This window comes from Balaenoptera physalus, assembly GCF_965194825.1.
Source record: "Balaenoptera physalus genome assembly, chromosome: 13".
Classification (NCBI taxonomy): Eukaryota; Metazoa; Chordata; class Mammalia; order Artiodactyla; family Balaenopteridae; genus Balaenoptera; species Balaenoptera physalus.
Genome location: NC_138892.1, coordinates 38,320,260 through 38,338,997, shown reverse-complemented (window position 1 = coordinate 38,338,997; position 18,738 = coordinate 38,320,260). Strand labels below are relative to the sequence as shown.

At 32.6% G+C, this 18,738-nt stretch overlaps 1 protein-coding gene across 14 annotated transcripts in view; it reads right to left on the bottom strand.

Annotated features, from left to right (window-relative positions):
• PPFIA2 (PTPRF interacting protein alpha 2) overlaps positions 1 to 18,738 on the bottom strand; it is a 466,902-nt gene that overhangs the window by 8,523 nt on the left and 439,641 nt on the right. For 6 of the 14 annotated variants that reach the window (XM_082418868.1, XM_082418877.1, XM_082418879.1 and 3 more), the window contains 5 exons: positions 17,749 to 17,778; positions 15,986 to 16,179; positions 11,977 to 12,074; positions 4,698 to 4,873; positions 3,747 to 3,815 (listed from right to left, as the gene is read on the bottom strand). In XM_082418868.1, the coding sequence (XP_082274994.1) occupies positions 3,747 to 3,815; positions 4,698 to 4,873; positions 11,977 to 12,074; positions 15,986 to 16,179; positions 17,749 to 17,778 (567 nt within the window). Of the gene's footprint in view, positions 1 to 3,746; positions 3,816 to 4,697; positions 4,874 to 8,650; positions 8,734 to 11,976; positions 12,075 to 15,985; positions 16,180 to 17,748; positions 17,779 to 18,738 lie in introns of those variants that run through there. The other 8 variants (XM_082418875.1, XM_082418881.1, XM_082418878.1 and 5 more) reach the window with 4 other exon arrangements.

Genomic DNA, 18,738 nt, shown 5'->3' with positions numbered 1-18,738 from the left:
AATTCAAAAATTTGATGAAAAACATTAATTTACACATCCAAAGTCCAAGTAGACATCATAGTAAAACTGCTAAAAGACAGTGAAAATCTTGAACGCAAGAGAGAAATTGATGTATCATACAAGGGAACCACAATAAAATTAACAGCTAATTTTGTATCAGAAACAATGGAGGCCAGAAGGAATGAGATGGCATATTCAAAGTGCTGAAAGAAAAAATATCCTGTCAATCAAGAAGTCTTCGTCCAATAAAAGTATCCTTCAACAATGAAGGTGAAATAAAGACACTCCCAGACAAACAGAGAGTGAGAATTTGTTGCTAACAGGCCTGCCTTATAAAAAATACTAAAGGAAGTCCTTCAGGGTAAAAGGAAACGACACCTGACAGTAAATCAAATCCACATGAAGAAATAAAGAGCAAAAGGCAATTATATAGGTAAATACAAAGACACTACAAACATATTTTCTCTTTTATTCTCTGAGTTAAAAAACAATTGTCCGGTTTATAACATAGAGAGGGAATAGAGTTATATTGGAGAAAGGAAAGGACACCAGACAGTAACTTGAATCCACAGAAGAAAATGAAAAGAACCAGAAATGATAAACATGTGGTTTAATATAAAAAATTCTATAAATATATTTTTTCTCCTCTTAAATTTTTAAAAAGACATATAAAGCAATAATTATAACACTTATTGGATTTATAACACATTGGATGCAATATATGTGACAATAATAGCACAAAGGGTAAGGGAGGGAATTGAGCTATATTGGAGCAAAGTTTTGATAATTTATTAGAATTGAGTTAGTATTAATCTGAAGTATATTGTGATAAATTACATATTATAATCTCTAGAACAAACTGAGACTAGTAACTCAAAAATATAATAAAGAAACCACAAAGGAATTAAAATGTACATTAGAAAAGTACTTAACACAAAAGAAGACAGTAAAGGAAGAACAGAAGCACAACAAAAACAAAAGAAGACATGAAGCATATAGAAAAAAATAAAATTGCAGAGAGAAATCCAACCATATCAATAATTACTCTAAATATAAATAACATTCAGACTAAATGTGAATGACTTAAACATTATCAAAACAGATTAAAAAAACAAGATTCAATTATACACTCCCTACAAGAGACATTTTAGATGCATAGACACAAATAGGTTGAAAGCAAAAGAATGAAAAAATATACACCATGCAAACAGTAACCACAAGTGAGGTAAAGTGTCTATACCAATATTAGATAAAATAGACTTTAAGACCAAGAAATATACTAAAGACAGAGATATTTTATAATGATAAAAGGGTCAATTCATCAAAATGATGTAATTATGTGCACCTAACAACAGAGTCCCAAAATACATGAAACAACGCCTGACAGAACTGAAGGGAGAAATAGAGAATTCCACAATAGTAGCTAGAAAGACAACCTACTGAACAGGAGAAAACATTTGCAAATGATATGACTGATAAGGGGTTAATATCCAAAATATATAAATAGCTCATATAACTCGACAACAAAAAGACAAACAACCCAATTAAAAAATGGGCAGAAGACGTGAATAGACATTTTTCCAAAGAGGACATTCAGATGGCCAGCAGACATGTGACAAGATGCTCAACATCATTAATCATCAGAGAAATGCAAATTAAAACCATAATGAGATATCACCTCACACCTGTCAGAATGGCTGTCATCAAAAAGAACACAAATAAGAAATGCTGGAGGGGGTGTGGCAAAAGGGAACCCTCTTACACTGTTGGTGGGAATGTAAATCGCTGCAGCCATTGTGGAAAACAGTATGGAGGTTTCTCAAAAAACTAAAAGTAGAACTACCACATGACCCAGCAATTCCACTCCTGGGTATATATCCGAAAAAAATGAAAACACGAATTCGAAAAGATACATGCACCTCAATGTTCATAGCAGCATTATTTACAATTGCCAAGATATGGAAGCAACCTAAGTGTTCATCAATAGATGAATGGATAAAAAGGATGTTGCATGTATATATACAATGGATACTACTCAGCCATAAAAAAGAATGAAATTTTGCCATTTGCAGCAACATGGATGGACTCGGAGAGTCTTATGCTAAGTGAAATAAGTCAGACAGAGAAACACAAATACTATATGATATCACTTATATGTGAAATCTAAAAAATAAACTAGTGAATATAACAAAAAAAGAAACAGATTCACAGATACAGTGAACAAACTAGTGGTTACCAGTGGGGAGAGGGAAGGGCAGAGGGGTAAAATAGGGTTGGGGCTTAAGAGGTACAAACTATAATGTATAAAATAAGCTACAAGGATATGTTGTACAATACGGGGAATATAGCCAATATTTTATAATAATTATAAACGGAGTATAACCTTTAAAAATTGTGAATCACTATGTTGTATACCATAACTTATATAATACTGTACATCAACTATACTTCAATAAGAAAATTTTAAAATTAAAAAAAATTTTAAGTGGCTAAATGGATAAATAAAAACCAAAAGAAAAATTAAAAAAAAAACCAAACCATAATGGAAAAGAATATGAAAAAGAATATATATGTACATATACACACATATATATACACATATATACATAGAACTGAATCACTTTGCTGTACACGAGAAACTACCACAACATTGTAAATTAACTATACTTCAATAAAAAATTTTAAAAAAAGAATAAGTATTGAAAAGATTATCAAAGTTATAAAATTAAAATCAGTTAAATATTAACTGTTTTTCAAAAATATTAATCATTATCCTGATTGGACAGGAGTATGAATTTACAGGAAGTTAGCTGAGGTCAAGACTGTAGAGCTTATCTGTCTAACCTCCTCTGAAAAGGACAGCTTGGGTTTTATAAAACCAAGATCACCTGCCCTGCCCATTTGAATGTGGAATTATTGTCTCATTTTAGGAACTGCTGTGTTCATTCACAAAACTATTTTAATCAGCTTTTATTTACAGCCAAGAAACACCTGCATTTTGCAACACAGAATTATGCATCACTGTATTTTCCACTTCATACTCAGGTTTCCTCCCCATTTTTTCCAGAAAGATCCTTGAAAAACTCAGAAGGAATATTAAAATCCACAGTTTATCAATGCACAGAGTGTGCTAACGTCCCTTGTATTCCTTCATCTTGGGAGACTACTTACATGTTTACTATTTTCCAAATCATTTAAACATGCATATACTATGTGTAGAGATTCTTACACTCAATATAACCTTCAATTCCTATGACTGTTAAAATGTTACTCATATTTTTAAGGAAAACACAATATTGATATCTAAAATAATCAAAAGCTTCCCATTTATTGAAAGCAAGTTTTCTCTTCCTTTTAATATCCTAAAGTTTCCTGTGAAGATATACTGATATTTAAGAAATAAGCACATCCCTTATTAAAGAGCTGAATTTATTAGGACTAGTGTTATCATTACTTACAATTTTAAAAATTTTTGCTCAACATTATTTTGCTGTCATAGCTCATGAAAAATGTCTGAATTTGAATTACTTCTTAGTGTTTCTAACTGCTGATATGATAATATCTATGAATTCATAAAGTTCTTTCCCAAATCAAATTAGTAAAATTAAATATTTAAGAATAATAGTGGGGAGAATTCTAGATTCTATCCATAGAACAAGCATCTGATTAATTTTGAGCACTAGTCCTTGAAAGCCATTTTACTTGTACTGTCCCAGGTCCCTTTTGAATGACAGACAAAGACTTACTTCATCCAGTCGCCGTTCAGTTCCCAGAGCCAGGAGGTTATTGTATTCCCTTTCGAGAATCTGCCTTGCCTGTTGAGATCAGATTACAGTTAACATCATTGAAGTCACCTTTTATTTGAAAAATCATAGCGATTATATTTACCTGAGAAAACATTCCAATACCCTGTTTTATTTACAGGGGTCTTATTTTTTTCATCCTCTATATTTATAAGCCATTGTAAATTTTAACTATAAACACAAGGAAGGGCAATTTTCTTTAGTCTGTGGACAGTAGAGACAGCCTCACATAAACGTCTGAGGTCAAAGGGTTTGACCTCACTTTGTTACTTTATTCCAATTGAATATTTTATGTAAACTTTGAAATATATAAAAATGAAATAAAAAGTAAAGTTAGACTGCAACATTTTTATCAAGTCTATGCAGGTAGTTCTCAAACCTGGCCAATCATCATAATTTGGGGAAACTTTAAATGATTAGGGTTCCTGTGCCCTATCTCTTGATATCTGATTTCTTAGGCTTGTGATGTAGATTGCACGTTTTATTTTAAGTTTTTAAGGAACTCCAGCAATTCAAATAATTATCCAGACTTGGGAATCAATGGCACACCCAGAGCTGAGTGTCTGTATAATTCAGACATGTAAATAGAAATGACTGCCCCTCAGAGAGAGGCAGAGACTAAAGGCCATCTGTCAGGGATATCGTTTGGGGGAATCTGGCATTCAGGTGGGAGGTTGGACCACATAACTTCTAAATCCCTTTCTACTTAATTTTATGATTTTGTTTTGGCTAGAAATCCAGTAGCTTGAAATTAAAGTCCCAGTGACATATATCAAAGGTTGAACTAACTCCCATTAGAAATCATGAATACGCAGCCAACTTTTTTTTCCTAAAAGTTTACTTTGTCCTTACATAAACCAGGGCATAGTGCAACTACAGCACAAAGGGGCTTGCCTGGGTATTCTGTGTTGGAATCTGTAGTAATAAAGCTAAGCTGCTGTAGTCAAAGTTCTCATCCAGGGCTATAAGTGAGCCATGCACACCACTTTCAAGAATATTATTTGCATATTCTCGAAGTCCAATTGCTTGTATCCAGCGAATAACTCGATCATTGCTCCACACCAACACATCTAGAAAAAGAGGTGCATCATTTTAGGCTGCAGTATTTTGCATAGTAAATAAAAACTGCTAGCTGAAATGAGCCACAGGCGTCTGGCCAAGTCAGCATTTATGCTGGCTTCTTTATCCACTCCCTAGTGCAGCTGGCTCCTTGTGTTACAGGTATTTACCATTCTAATAACTAACCCTTTCTACTTCTGGCCCAGAAAAAAATTTGTGATTTTAAGAGTGTTTGTTATCACTGAAATGAGAGCATTTCCATCACATGGAACATAATGTCTCAAAGTGTTTCTTGTTTTCATTCTGGAGCTCTAGGAGTCTGTCTGAAGTTCAATGCTTTTACCACCAGATGGGGACATTTCTTATTTGTGTCCATATACAGCTCTTCAGTCGAGAGAGCAAGATGACAATCTACTACGGTTCTTCATCAGAGTATTTTTAAACTACTACCTGACTATTGTGTATAGGCTAGAAGAAACTTTTTTTTTCCCATCTGAAGCAATAAGTCAGAGAACAGAATAGTAAGAGAACAGGCACTCAATAGTTTGATACTTACCCTACTATTTTGTCAATCCATTATTTCTCAATCACATACTAATCCAAAAATCAACCACTCTCAAGTCATAAGTTGTTTTTCCTTTTAGGTTGAAACGCAATATTTTACTAAGGTACAAAACACTTTGAATTTTATTTTCTAAAACTAAAACCTTTAGAGAAAAATGTCATATATACCTTTTTAGACAAAAACATATCAAAGTATATTTTATCCTTTTTCCATTCCTTCTCATTATGAGTTGACATAATACTACATAATAGCCAGCAAAACAGTCAGAAGGACCAGAATGTTCCATTGAAAAGAAAGAATTTTGAGGAACTTAAGGGGAAATAAGAAAAGAGTTAAAACTTTTTTTCTAATCCTTGAGGTTCCTCAAGGCCTGGCAGCTTTGGCACCTCTAAATTACAATCCTTAAGGGGAAATGAGAAAAGAATTAAAACTTTTTTTCTAAAAAAAGAATTAAAACATTTTTTCATTTCTAGAAAGGGAAATGAAACCCATAATTTACTAGTACAGTAAAAGTAAGTTTTCCTATTTTTTTTTTCTTTCAGAATGAAATTTATACCTTACCTGGAAAAAGTATAAAGAATACTTTGGGAACTATTCAACTTCAACTGTTCATTTCCCCAATTTAAATTACCTGCAAAAATCTTATTAGTATTTTCTTCTTTGTGTGTGTGTGGGGGGGGGAGTATTTATATATTAAGTTCCTCAAAAGCATTACTAATTTGTCCTAATGCATTAATTTATAACCAATTTAGATTTTCTTGTGTATAACATTAAAGCAATAAAGTGATACTTCAGCACCACAGAGGTCCCCGCATGTCCTTTCTCAGTTATTATCCCCACCCCAACAATAACCAATATTCTGACTATGCTCACCCCAGATTAATTTTGCCTGATTTTTTAGTTTTTTATAAATGAAGTTGTACAATATGTATCTTCACTCAATATAGGGTTCACTCATGTTATGGCAAATAGCAGTAGCTTGTTTATTTAGTATTCCATTGTATGATTATGTCACAATTTATCCCTTATACTGTTGATGGAAATTTGGGTGGATTCTACTGTGGGTTATTAAAAATAGTGCTGCTTTGAACATTCTTATTTATGTATTTTTCTGTTGGCTGTATATATACATATTGCTGTTGAGTAAATAGCAAGGAACAGAATTGGTGAGTCATGTTTTATACATACATTTAATGTTAGCAGATATTGCTAAATACCACTCTCACAATTTAAAACCCCCAGTAGCAGTGCATGAAAATCTGCATCTTTACCAATATTTTGTATTTTTCACTTGTTTGGTTTTTTTTTTTTTTTAATTTGCTTGTTTTTAGCCATTATGGTAACATTATGTTGTTATGCGTTGAATTGCCGCCTCCCCACAAATTCATATGTTGAAGTCCTAATCCCCAGTACCTCAGAAAGTAACCTTATTTGGAGATATAGTCTTTACAGAAGTAATTGAGTTAAAATGAGCGTATTAGGCTGAGTCCTAATTCAGTATGACTGGTTTTCTTCTTAAAAGCGGAAATTTGGAAATAAGATATGCACACAGGGAGAACACCATATGAAGATGAAGGCAGAGATCAAGGTGATGCTTCTATAAATTGAAGAACGCCAACATTGCCAGTAAACCACCAGAAGGTGAGGGAGAGGCATGGAACTGATTGTTCCTCACAGCCCTCAGAAGGAACCAACCCTGCTGATACTTTAATCTAGCCTCAAGAACTGTGAGATACTACATTTCTGTTGTTTAAACCTCCCAATGTGTGTTACTCTATTACAACAGCCCTAGCAAACTATCCCTTTGTATCTTATCTTAGTTTTGATCTGTAACTCCCTGATACCTGCTTGTTAAGCAATTTTGTATCCATTTACTGGCCATTTGGAAATCCTTTTTTATGAAGCTCCTATGTATCTTCTTCTCATTTTTTAAACATATATCCTTTTCTTGTTCATTTGTAAGAGTTCTATAGATATTCTAGATATGAGTCTTTTGTAGATGTGTATTGCAAATAGCTTTTCCAACTCTGAAACTGTCTTTCACTCTCCTAATTCTTTCAGTGACCCTAAGTGCTTAATTGTAATGAATTTCAGTTTATCTATCTTCCTTTAGGGTTAATGATTTTTGTGTCATGTATAAGAAATATTTGCCTATCTCTAGAGAATATGAAGATATTTCTCTATGTTCATATTCCCTTTTCTCCTTGGATTTTCTGGTGATGTTTTCTCTCAGATTTTATTTATCTGAAATATATTAATTCTATCTTTAATATTGATACAGTTATAGAGTTTTAGGTGAGATGTTAGTTTCAATCAGCATTTTAAGGATGTCATTCCGTTTTCATCTGGTTGTTATTTCAGTTGTGGAGTCAGATAGCTCAAGTGTTGCTCCTTTGAAAGTAATGTGGAGTCTTCTCTGGAAGGTTCTAAATTTTTGTTGTCGTTGTTGTTTGTTTGTTTTATTTTGTTTTGTCTTATTCTGGTCATGGTTTTTAGCAGCTTTACCGTGCCCAGATGTGTTCTCCCAGCCTTTTTCTTTTTAATCTTGCTTGGCATTCATAAAGTGTCTTGAATCTGTGGCTTGTTGTTCCCATTCATTAAAAAAAAATATCCACCAGTATCTTTTCAACTATTGCTTCTTCCTCATTCTCTCTTACCTCTCTTTCAGGGATTCCAATTACACCTATACTAGACTCCTCCCTGTGTCCAGTCTCTAATGATCTGTTTTGTATCACTCATCCTTTTATTTCTTTTCACGTTTCAGGCCAGATATTTTCAACTGATCTTTTATTTCATTATTAGTTCCAGTTTAAACTTTCTGCTTCTTAAAATTTCCATTTAATCATTTCTTAACATATTGATTCTAGCTATTTATTAAAAATTTTCCATTTTGTCACCTATTTTCTTAACGCATTAATCACAATTGTTTTAAAGTCCATGTCTGAAAAAAAATCATCCAGGGTCACTTGTGGATATATTTCTATTTTCTGTTTTATTCCTTTTGGTTTTCCTCATTTGGTCCCATTATTTGACGTTTTATATATATATATACATATATATGTATATATATGTGTGTGTGTATATATATATATATGTGTGTATGTGTGTGTATATATGTGTGTGTGTATATATATATATATATATATATATATATATATAAAATCCCTGACTTTATGACTGAAAAATGCCTCAAGAGGAACTTTGCATAAAGTGTCAGGCTTACTTATTTCCTGTTTCTCCAGGTTCTTGGTTCCTCAAGGCCTGGCAGCTTTGGCACCTCTAAATTACAATGTTCCCTCCCCTGTTCTGTAAGACAGGGAAAAGCAGCAGAGAATGACAGGCTTACCTCTCAACACATTTCTCTTTTGCTCAAGATCATGGCCTCTCAAGTCTTGGGTGTCTTAGTTGCTTTCTGCTGCCTTCAAACAGCTGTTTATTGATTGATCTAGTTTTTCTACTTGTTCTTGGTTGAAGATTGATCTGATTTAATGTATTCCATTATAGTCAGAAGTGGAAATTCCTCAGATTAATTTGTACTCTTTTCGTCTCTACCAATCCATGGTGGTGGTAAAGCATTTGCATATGAATCTGGAAGGTATATATACCTCACGTACCTCTACTTAACTCCTATTGTGGCTTGAACAATCTTATTTCAAAAGAAAGGCCCTAAGTCTCTCTTTGGATTTGGTTTAATGAGAAACGTGTGAGGGAAGACTCAAAATGCCCACTTTCCACAATTGCATTACTATATCCTGCTCCAGCCAAAGAATGAGTTTCTTCAGGAAGTAGGATGTTTATTGTCTCCCTCAGAGTTTCAGCTCTTTCTTTCCCCATGTCTTCAGCAAAGCAAAGGACTTAGGTAATAATCCTTACTATCTATGGAAATTTTATATTATATATATATTCACTGGGTCTCCCTGGTCAGTCCTAAAGTATATGTTTTCCTCTGAGCGTTCATTAGTTTTTCCATTGAGGCATTAGACCTCAGAAAACAGGATGTCAGGTGGTTGGTATTATATTTTGGTTACATTAGTCAGCTGCTGTTGATAGCAACTGATTAGTTCTACCTACTGGTTATACCACACTTGCACTTCAAAAGTTGGGTAGGTATGTATGCTTGGCAGTAACAGTTCTCCAATTATTTTTACTAAATGCAACATTTAAAAAACTAATGGGACAATAGTTCAACAAAAATGTCGAGTTTTCTTTACACTAAATGGATTTGTAAATAGGAAGTATTTCTTCTTTTCTGGAGCTGGATTTATATTTTGATAGTTATGACATATTTTGTAGTTACCATATTTCTGTAAATATACGTCTACCAAAAATTCCATTGCCATACCTGTAGTTATTCATGAAATAATAAATATAAAATAATCCATTTATTTACAGGGTAAAGGTAAATAAGACACTAATACCAAATTCTCTTCTTCAGAACAACATAGTTTTGTTTTTTTTTTCATTTTGTAAATCAGATCCCTTTCTATAAATCTGTTTCCAAGCAAAATTTATGCTCTGACTTTAAAGCTTTGTAAGGATCCTCTTGACCTAAACAATAAATGTCTAGAGATCAGTGTTGACTGTTTCCTAGCAACAAATTAAATGCTTATAGATTCTTGATATTCACATTGTCTCCTCACTGCAGAAAGCTGTTCATTAAGGTCAAGGTTAATTAACACTTCAGATAATGACCGAGACCCCTAGTCACAGTCAAGAGTTATTCCTGTAAATGTCATCAGATCAGTTATAGGAAACGAGCTATATATGATCTCACTCACAGCTACATCACACATGGAGTTGCCTGTGTATAATCATAGTGAATCCTGGCAGTTTTTCTCAGAGCTACACTCTAACTAGCAATTGCCAAATACTAATATAATATTTGATGTAGTGCCAAATCATCTGTCTATATAAGAAGCATTTCATGTGATGAGACCAAGCATAATAAAATCTAATTGGAAAAAATACTTCAAAAAAGAAAACCAGAAACGGATATCCCATGGGTAAAATCTATTTGTGTGCTAAAACATCTTCTGTTAGGTCAAGCACAGACTTCCTTTTGGTGTCTTTCTTTGGCCAATTAGTTCCCAAATTTCAATTCAACTGAACAGCAGTGCTCTAAAAACAACTTGCAATTTCCTGGGTCCCCAAAATAAAGTGAAATCAAATAACCCAATTTTGATAATGGAAGAACATTTTCTTGCTCCTAGGTAATGAGTCAAATGAAGTGTTACAAGAAATCTGTTGTGTGTCTGTCTACTCTCCAATGAACCATATATAGAAAAATATTTTTAATCAATCACCTTCACAGGCATTCAAACCCATTCCACTCAAACTAATGTACTATCCAAGAACTGCCAAAGATAAAAGTGATTTCTGACAATATTTATCACAAATGAAAATTACAGAAGTCTAAGATAGGTGATCTGAAAGAATAAAACAGTGCTAAACTTTAATATGGGAAGGAAGGGTAACATGTAATATATACTATTTTCATGTCTTAGGTAAGCCCTAAAGGCAGTGAGGATTACAATAAACAGACTCGTGCCTAACTTTGAACAATTAATGTACAAACACTTATTGAATTTGATGAAATGCTTCCATATATCAACTCCTGGGTAATGGTAAACAGAAATATAAGGAGTTTATTTTGCTTCTACTCAAAATTTTCTTCCAAAAATTTGAGGCTTTTTTCCATTAAAAAGTATAAATAGACATAAAAGGGCTTATGATTTTTGCCCAAAAAAGTCCCGTAGATATTTATATCTTATACCTAATCATTAAATTTTCCTTCAACAACAACAGTAATAAAAATAAAGTGGTCTCTAACAAGTATGAAGTCTAACATGTTGTTCTTTTTAAACAATTATTTCCCCTGTATATTAAGGTACTGCTTAACATTTAAAGGGTTAATTACTAAATACAGTACTTTTCTAATAAGTCTGTTATAGGAAGTATCTTATTGGTTTGTACAAACAATAGTTGCAGCAGTTAGTAATGTTTCTAAAATCATTCCTAGCTAAAATTATTAGTGGACTAGTCTCATTTATAGGGGAAAATTCCCTCTGTAACTTCTATATAAAAATCCCTGTATAATTTCAACAACTATATTATAAAAATAAAATATTTGGTCACTGAAATAAAATTCAAATGATGCAAACCAGGGATAAACTGCTGTAAATAAATTATATACCATGTTTCTCTGAATCATAATGAGAATGTTCTATTAAAAGTCTGACAAAACTATCTATGTGAAGGCATCTTTAGGATAAACAGAATATATAAGTAATAGGTTCAGAGGAATAAATCTCAATTCAGAAAATCAAGAATATTCCCCAAATGGGATATCTATCTCATAAAGTGATGATATCCTTTTCTGAGTTTTAATCAGAAAAGTAATGAAAAAGAAATAATGATGACACTCTTCTAGCTGAACACTTACGTTACTTAATGACAATTGTAATGCATACAGCATTTTAGGTTCATAAAAGTGAAAGCTAAAAATCCCAGAAAAAAAAAGGCATTTGATATGAAAGAAAGACATATTACCTTTTATTTCATGTTGGCTTGCTTCTCGTCTTCTTTCTAGTTCTTTTCGGTCATAATTCAACCTCTTTAAGCACATAATTCCATATTGTAAACTTGTTCTGTTATTTTTTTTTTTAAAGGAGAAAACACATTTAGTTTACTCAGTAGATGATTAGGCATAGTCAACACTATGCACTACTTCTTCAGGCAACAGGTTAATAAATTCCATTTGTAATTAAATCCTTTAGAATTGGAGGGAATTAAAATTATAGTTATTCTAAGCACACAGTGTTTCTAAAGAGTAAAAAAAAAATATTTTCGAAATAAAATAACCACAGTCTTAAAAATAATCTTGGATTATGTTGTTCATCCACATGTCTTTGTTTTCCATTAGGCTATTTCAACATTGTTTGAAGACAAATGAACATTTTACTCCTTTGAAAAGAGTCACTATTATGGAGACAAGAAGGAAGTTATAAGAAAGGGATACTCTTCTTTTTAGCTGATGAGAAAAATAATATAAAAACATGAATGAGGGGCTTCCCTGGTGGCGCAGTGGTTAAGAATGACACGGGTTTGAGCCCTGGTCTGGGAGGATCCCACATGCCACGGAACAACTAAGCCCATGCACCACAACTACTGAGCCTGAGCTCTAGAGCCTACGAGCCACAACTACTGAGCCCACGTGCCACAACTACTGAAGCCTGCACACCTAGAGCCCGTGCTCTGCAATGAGAGAAGCCACCACAATAAGAAGCCCGCACACTGCAACAAAGAGTAGCCCCCGCTCGCCACAACTAGAGAAAGCCTGCGCACAGCAACAAAGACACAACGCAGCCAAAAATAATAAATAAATAAATAAATAAATAAATAAATAAATAAATTTATAAATAAATAATAAAAATATGAATGAGTTAAGTGATAACATACAGAACCAAATACCAAAATGAATCGCCACCAACTCTAAGTGATACAGAAATATGTGAAAGGAACAAGTCAGCAGATATTGAAACTCTATGTGGAAAGGATTTTGTAGAAGAGCAGAAAACTGACTGATCCTTAAAGGATCAGGCAGAGGGAGGGTTAGTAAAGGATATGGAGCACCATGAACATAGGATTGCTGATGAAATGTTAAATGTGTGGTGATAGCTCCTCTGTCCAGAGTGAAGATCTATGCCAGGAAGTTAGGAGGAATAAGATTTTATATGGAGAATGGGGTTATATTAAGGAAAGTTTGCGTTCAGAGTAAGTGTAGAACACATCAAGGTGATAAAAATTATTGGACAATTTTCATAGGAGGATAAAAATGACAATAAAAGGTTTTGGTTTAAGAGAGAATAATCTGGTAGTAACACAGGAGTTAGGGAAAATAGGTAATTCTAGGGGACAGGGAAATTAGTTGAGGAAGAAATGCTGTCAAAATAAGGGTCACACTAAGGACAAAGAAAAGCATGAAAAGAAAATCTAGAAACCAGAGATGTTCAGAGAGAAGAAAGAAGACTTACTGATATTATATATAAAGGATGTGGAAGAGTATAATAGGTAAAAAGAATCTCTAGGCCTCAAGAATAAAGAGCACTGAATATTAGTGATTTCTTAAATGTTCAGAATTATAGACAAATTTAGACATACACATTGGCCAGGCTACTCTTAAGTGCTGGATGCATTTCTAAGCCCTGCATTTTAATAAGAACAATGCTGAGTTCAAATATTTCAGAATCAGAGCAAAATGGAAAGAAATCTGCATTAATTGCTGTTATGGGATAAACTGTGTTTCCCCAAATTCTTACAATGAAGCCCTAACGCCCAATACTTCAGAATGTGACTGTGATTGGAGACTGGGTCTTAAAACAGGTAATTAAGTTAAAATCAGATCATCAGGGTATGCCTTAATCCAGTATGACTGGTGTCCTTATAAGAGGAAATTTGGACACACAGAGAAACCTGGGAAGTAAACACACACACAGGAAAGACGATGTGAGGACACGGTGAGAAGGCAGCTATCTGCAAGCCAAGGAGAAGAAACCAATAATGCTGACACCTTGATCTTTGTTTTCTAGATTCCAGAACTTTGAGAAAATAAATTTCTGTTGTTTAAGCCACCCATCTATGTTATTTTGTCATGCTAGCCCAAGCAAACTAATTCAGTGGAATACCAGATAATACTGATGTAAAAACCATCATAGACATTAGCCAGCTTGAGGTTAAACCACTGGGTCTTGCCTAACTTCTGCCAAGTTTTTGTATGTAATGTAAAATTGTGCTTTAAAAAGGATATATGTTGTTACAATAATGTCTTGTCAGATGGAAAACTGGGCTGTAAAGACAATGGGATGCCATATGCAGTAAAGTATTACTTGCTTTAAGTCAGAGCTAAGCATAGCATAAAGATGAAGCTTGTGTATTTCCCAGAACAAACAAGAACCCTGCCATTTGAGTAATTTTTATTTTTTAAAAAAGAAAACTTGATCTCTGGATGAATCATTTCTACTATAATAATAAAGCAATTAAAAGTTGATCCAGTGAAGAATAGAAAACAGGCACAAGTGTGTCATCAAAAATTCTAATATTTAAAAGTCTATTGCAACCACACAAAATTTGAGGCCCTAAATGTTCAGTGACAGGGAACTCACTACCTCACAATGTGTGTACTATAGAGCAACTGAGAGTGATACAAAGTTGTATTTTCTGTTAAACATAAATCACTCACCCTATTATCTATACCTATTTGTACTAGAAAAGCACATGTTCAAGACAGCAAATATTACTCTATCACATAATATTAAAACATAAGAAAACTTATCTAAAGTCCTCCCTTATCCAAGCCAAATTTCTTTAATTCCTTCCTTTCCCCCAGATTTTTACCACTTTATCAATAACAATTTAATGTCCATAAATTAATAAAATTTCTTATTGTTATCTCACCACATGGTAGGACTTTTATTGTGCCTTCCAATAAACACAGTCTAAATATGCCCTGTCAAGCCATTAACCAGAACTGAGATTTTTGTGTCAACTATAAATCACATATCTTTTTCACTTGAACTGCTTTTAAATCATGAATTCCCCATCCAGCATCTTAATGGTTTTTAAAAACAATGTTATATTTATCTCTACTAAATTTAATCCAACAGTGTAAACAACTGTGTTAAGATTCAAAACATTTTGATAAATTTGACTGAAGAATCTCAATTATTATCTCTTTATCCTAACTTTAGTCATTAACATATATGATTTTTATACCATTTTAATTTCCATCACTAATTAAATGTTGGCCAGGATGTGAACAAGTAGTTTCCCAAATTGTCTAGATTTATATTTATTAATTTATTATAATAACTAACTGTATATAAAATAATCATAATACAACTGACAGTTTTGCAGATAACCTACAAAGAGATAAGGCTTCAACATAACATTTATGACATGGTATTATAACAACCCTTTTTTTACTCCCTAGATGATAAGCAACTTGAAAAACTAATTTTCATTTGTCTTTCATTTATCTGTGCTCTTACCAATGTCTCACAACCCATTCAGTATTTGTTTTCCTGAAAATTAATGTACAAATAAGCAAAAGCACTAAAAGGTTTACACAAAAACAAAAATGTTCTTCAGAAGAGAACTCCTTCTCAAAATTTTTTCTAGTATATGCCTAAGTTATATAATTTATAACTCCATATATAGTCGAGGCTGATGATTTTATTCTTAGTAAATAATTTTCTAATATTAAAACATATATAGATACAAATCACAAACATGAAATTTCCTACAGATACAGGGGAAAAAAAGATCTATGCTGTATGAGAATTTTGTACTGTCCAGTTCCATAAACTTTGGGCATGTAATATGCACCCAGCTCTACATTAGATAGTCCCCGCAATTTGTTGTATAAAGATACTTTGCCAAGTAGATGTACACAGATGTTTCGAAGAGCACATATTCTATATTTCTTAAATATCTCTTTATGTTCTAGTAATATATACAATTATTTATTTTTCACTTTAATTACTTTTTGGAAAAAACGTACCGATGGAAACTATCCACCATTTTTAAATGGACACGGAGATCTTTTTTTGTTAGGTGATCTAACATTCTTGCATCTACCAAGCATTCCATAAAATAACTTCTGTATTGAGGTAACCCCAGGCTGGGAAGCCATTCGTTTCCAATCCACTCGTGGTTCATATCTCCATATGCCAGGGTCTGTAGAAAAACCGGACACTAGAATTGTTTTATAGCAGTCAAGTTTCTTAGCCAATAAAATGGGACGGTAATTGGAGGGTATGGGATATCATTATAACTGATATTTAATTCCTATGATATACTGAAACAAAGTGGAAATAATATTTAGCCTCTAAATATTTGATTTATTTTGGTACAAAGTAGAACTCTGGGTACATGTATCAAAGTCCTTGCCTAAAGAGAATGATTATGTTCACTTTGTTTGCCCAAAAGGAATTACATTTTATACAAATATGCATTTTAATTCAAAATCTAAAATGAATGATATAATACAAATGCTGAGCTTAAAGATCCTTTCTTTGTATTGATAGATTTATTTAATTTAACTTATTTTATTTTTATCTGTTAGCCAATATGCCACCATTTCCTTCTCTTCAATGCTACTATTACCATTGCCATGGTGTAATGGCAAATCTTGATGTGAAAACAGAAACCTCAGTAAATGAATAGAGAAAGGAGCCACAAGGCTAGAGAGATAGAATGCTGAAGCTTTATGTGGCCATTGTTGTTACCTAGTGAAGCATGCAGCCAGTATTCTATAAAAATTGATGCAATCAGTCTTTCGTAGATATCAATCAATACAGACTCTGTACTTAAAGAAGCAGAGCATGATCAAAATGTAAGACAATTTAATTCTTTAATATAACAATATGAACTGATCTTACCACTGTTCTTAAAAGCCAAAATGAAAACTAAAATCAACCATCATCTCTAAAGCAATTTTTAAAAAGAACTATTAATCTCTATTAATTTGACAATGTCTTCTATTTAGTTCCTTATCAAACAACAAATTCACAATTATAACATGTATTTCTAATGAAAATCTAGGTGTTCCCTTTATTTTGTGTGTTCTTAAAAAATGAAATTCTCACTAAAGTAAAACCCTAATGCAACCCCCATTTACTAAATGTTTAAATGTAGGTCCTAGTAATAACTACAAAAATTTTTCTTACAGTCAAAGTTTGAATCACATTACCTATAACACACATTAATTCTTTTAGTAATAAACATGTGGAAATGTTGAAAAAGGAACAGCTTCCTTGCAAGCATATATGTTTGTTCAAAGTACAGATGCTTGGCTCATATGCCATCTCAATAAATGGGAGAGACTTCTGACGTGTAGTCACAAGGCTAACACATGTCCCTCCAACACCATTTCTCACACACTTTCCATTATACTTTAAAGCATAGGTGATTCCAAATAAGCTTTTTGAAATCTCCCCTCCCTGCTTACATCCAACATAAATGATTGCTGATTAAATATATTCAGGGGTGATTTCCAAGAAATTTAAGTTACAGTTCATTCTTTTAAAGGAGAAATGAAATTTTCCTTTCAAAAGAGGCCAGGTATAAAATGATGATCATCTTCTTTGCAAAATATGGTGATTTTAAAAGACCTATATAGTAGTAAACATAATAAAGTCAAATACATGATTAGCCTAATCTTAAGCTAAGTGAAGACTTATAATATTATGACATACAATTTTCTTACTTTATATCCTCATAGCCTACTAAATGATATTGTTTTAAAGCATATGAATTTCCTACCTGGGCCCAGCTTCCTTCCTCAGATTCTTTCTGTGTTAGCAGCAGGAAATGATTAATAAAGCAGATAAAGATAAATTAATCTCAAATTAATACAGTAAATTTTTTCTAGTAGAAGCAAAATTGCTTTGTATTAAAAATGTTAATTAAGACACAGACAAATAAATACACAGATCCTTATTCAGATCCACAGTAATCAATAGAGCCATTCAAGGGCAACTACAAAGGCACCTACACAGTTTCTAATTTATTCTGATTAAATGCACACACATACAACATATGGAATTTTCATGATACATTTGATCTGGTCATTCCAAACCTTTTTTAATTCTTAAAAGTGTGGGATTTTACAAATGTAATAAGTTATGACAAAAATTTCTGATTATATACATACAAATATACAATACACAAATGTGTATACATACATATGATGGATAAATCTTATATAAAGTAAATTAATGGAGTGGACAAAGTAACTGCATCCTTCTAACAAAACTTTGTGGTAATCAAATGGATTTCAGCAAGAACTAACAACAAACAAAACTAAACAAGAAAAGACCAAGCACAACAAACTAAAAGTGTAATTAGTACACAACATTGGCATTTTTATTCATCATAAACTAGATAATCAATTTTTCAAAGAGGAATAAAATTAAAAGGACATTAAATTAAAAATAAGTTTCTCATAATAAAATGCATGGCATGCCCAACTTTGTTACTTTAAATAAGAAATGACTATATGTAATATATTTTTAAAAGCTGACAATTACAATGAGTCACGATGAATTTTTTAAGTCTGTGCTTTTAGTACTAAATGAACACTTTGCATGCGGGTGGGAGGAGGAAGCTCTGTATTTGAGATGGTAAAGTACAAGAAACTAAATAATTATATTTAAAATGAGTATTCAATCTACACATTCTATTACAAATTTAATTGGGTTTGGTAACATGCATTACCTGTGAATATGTTCAATTTTAACTGATATTTGTTAT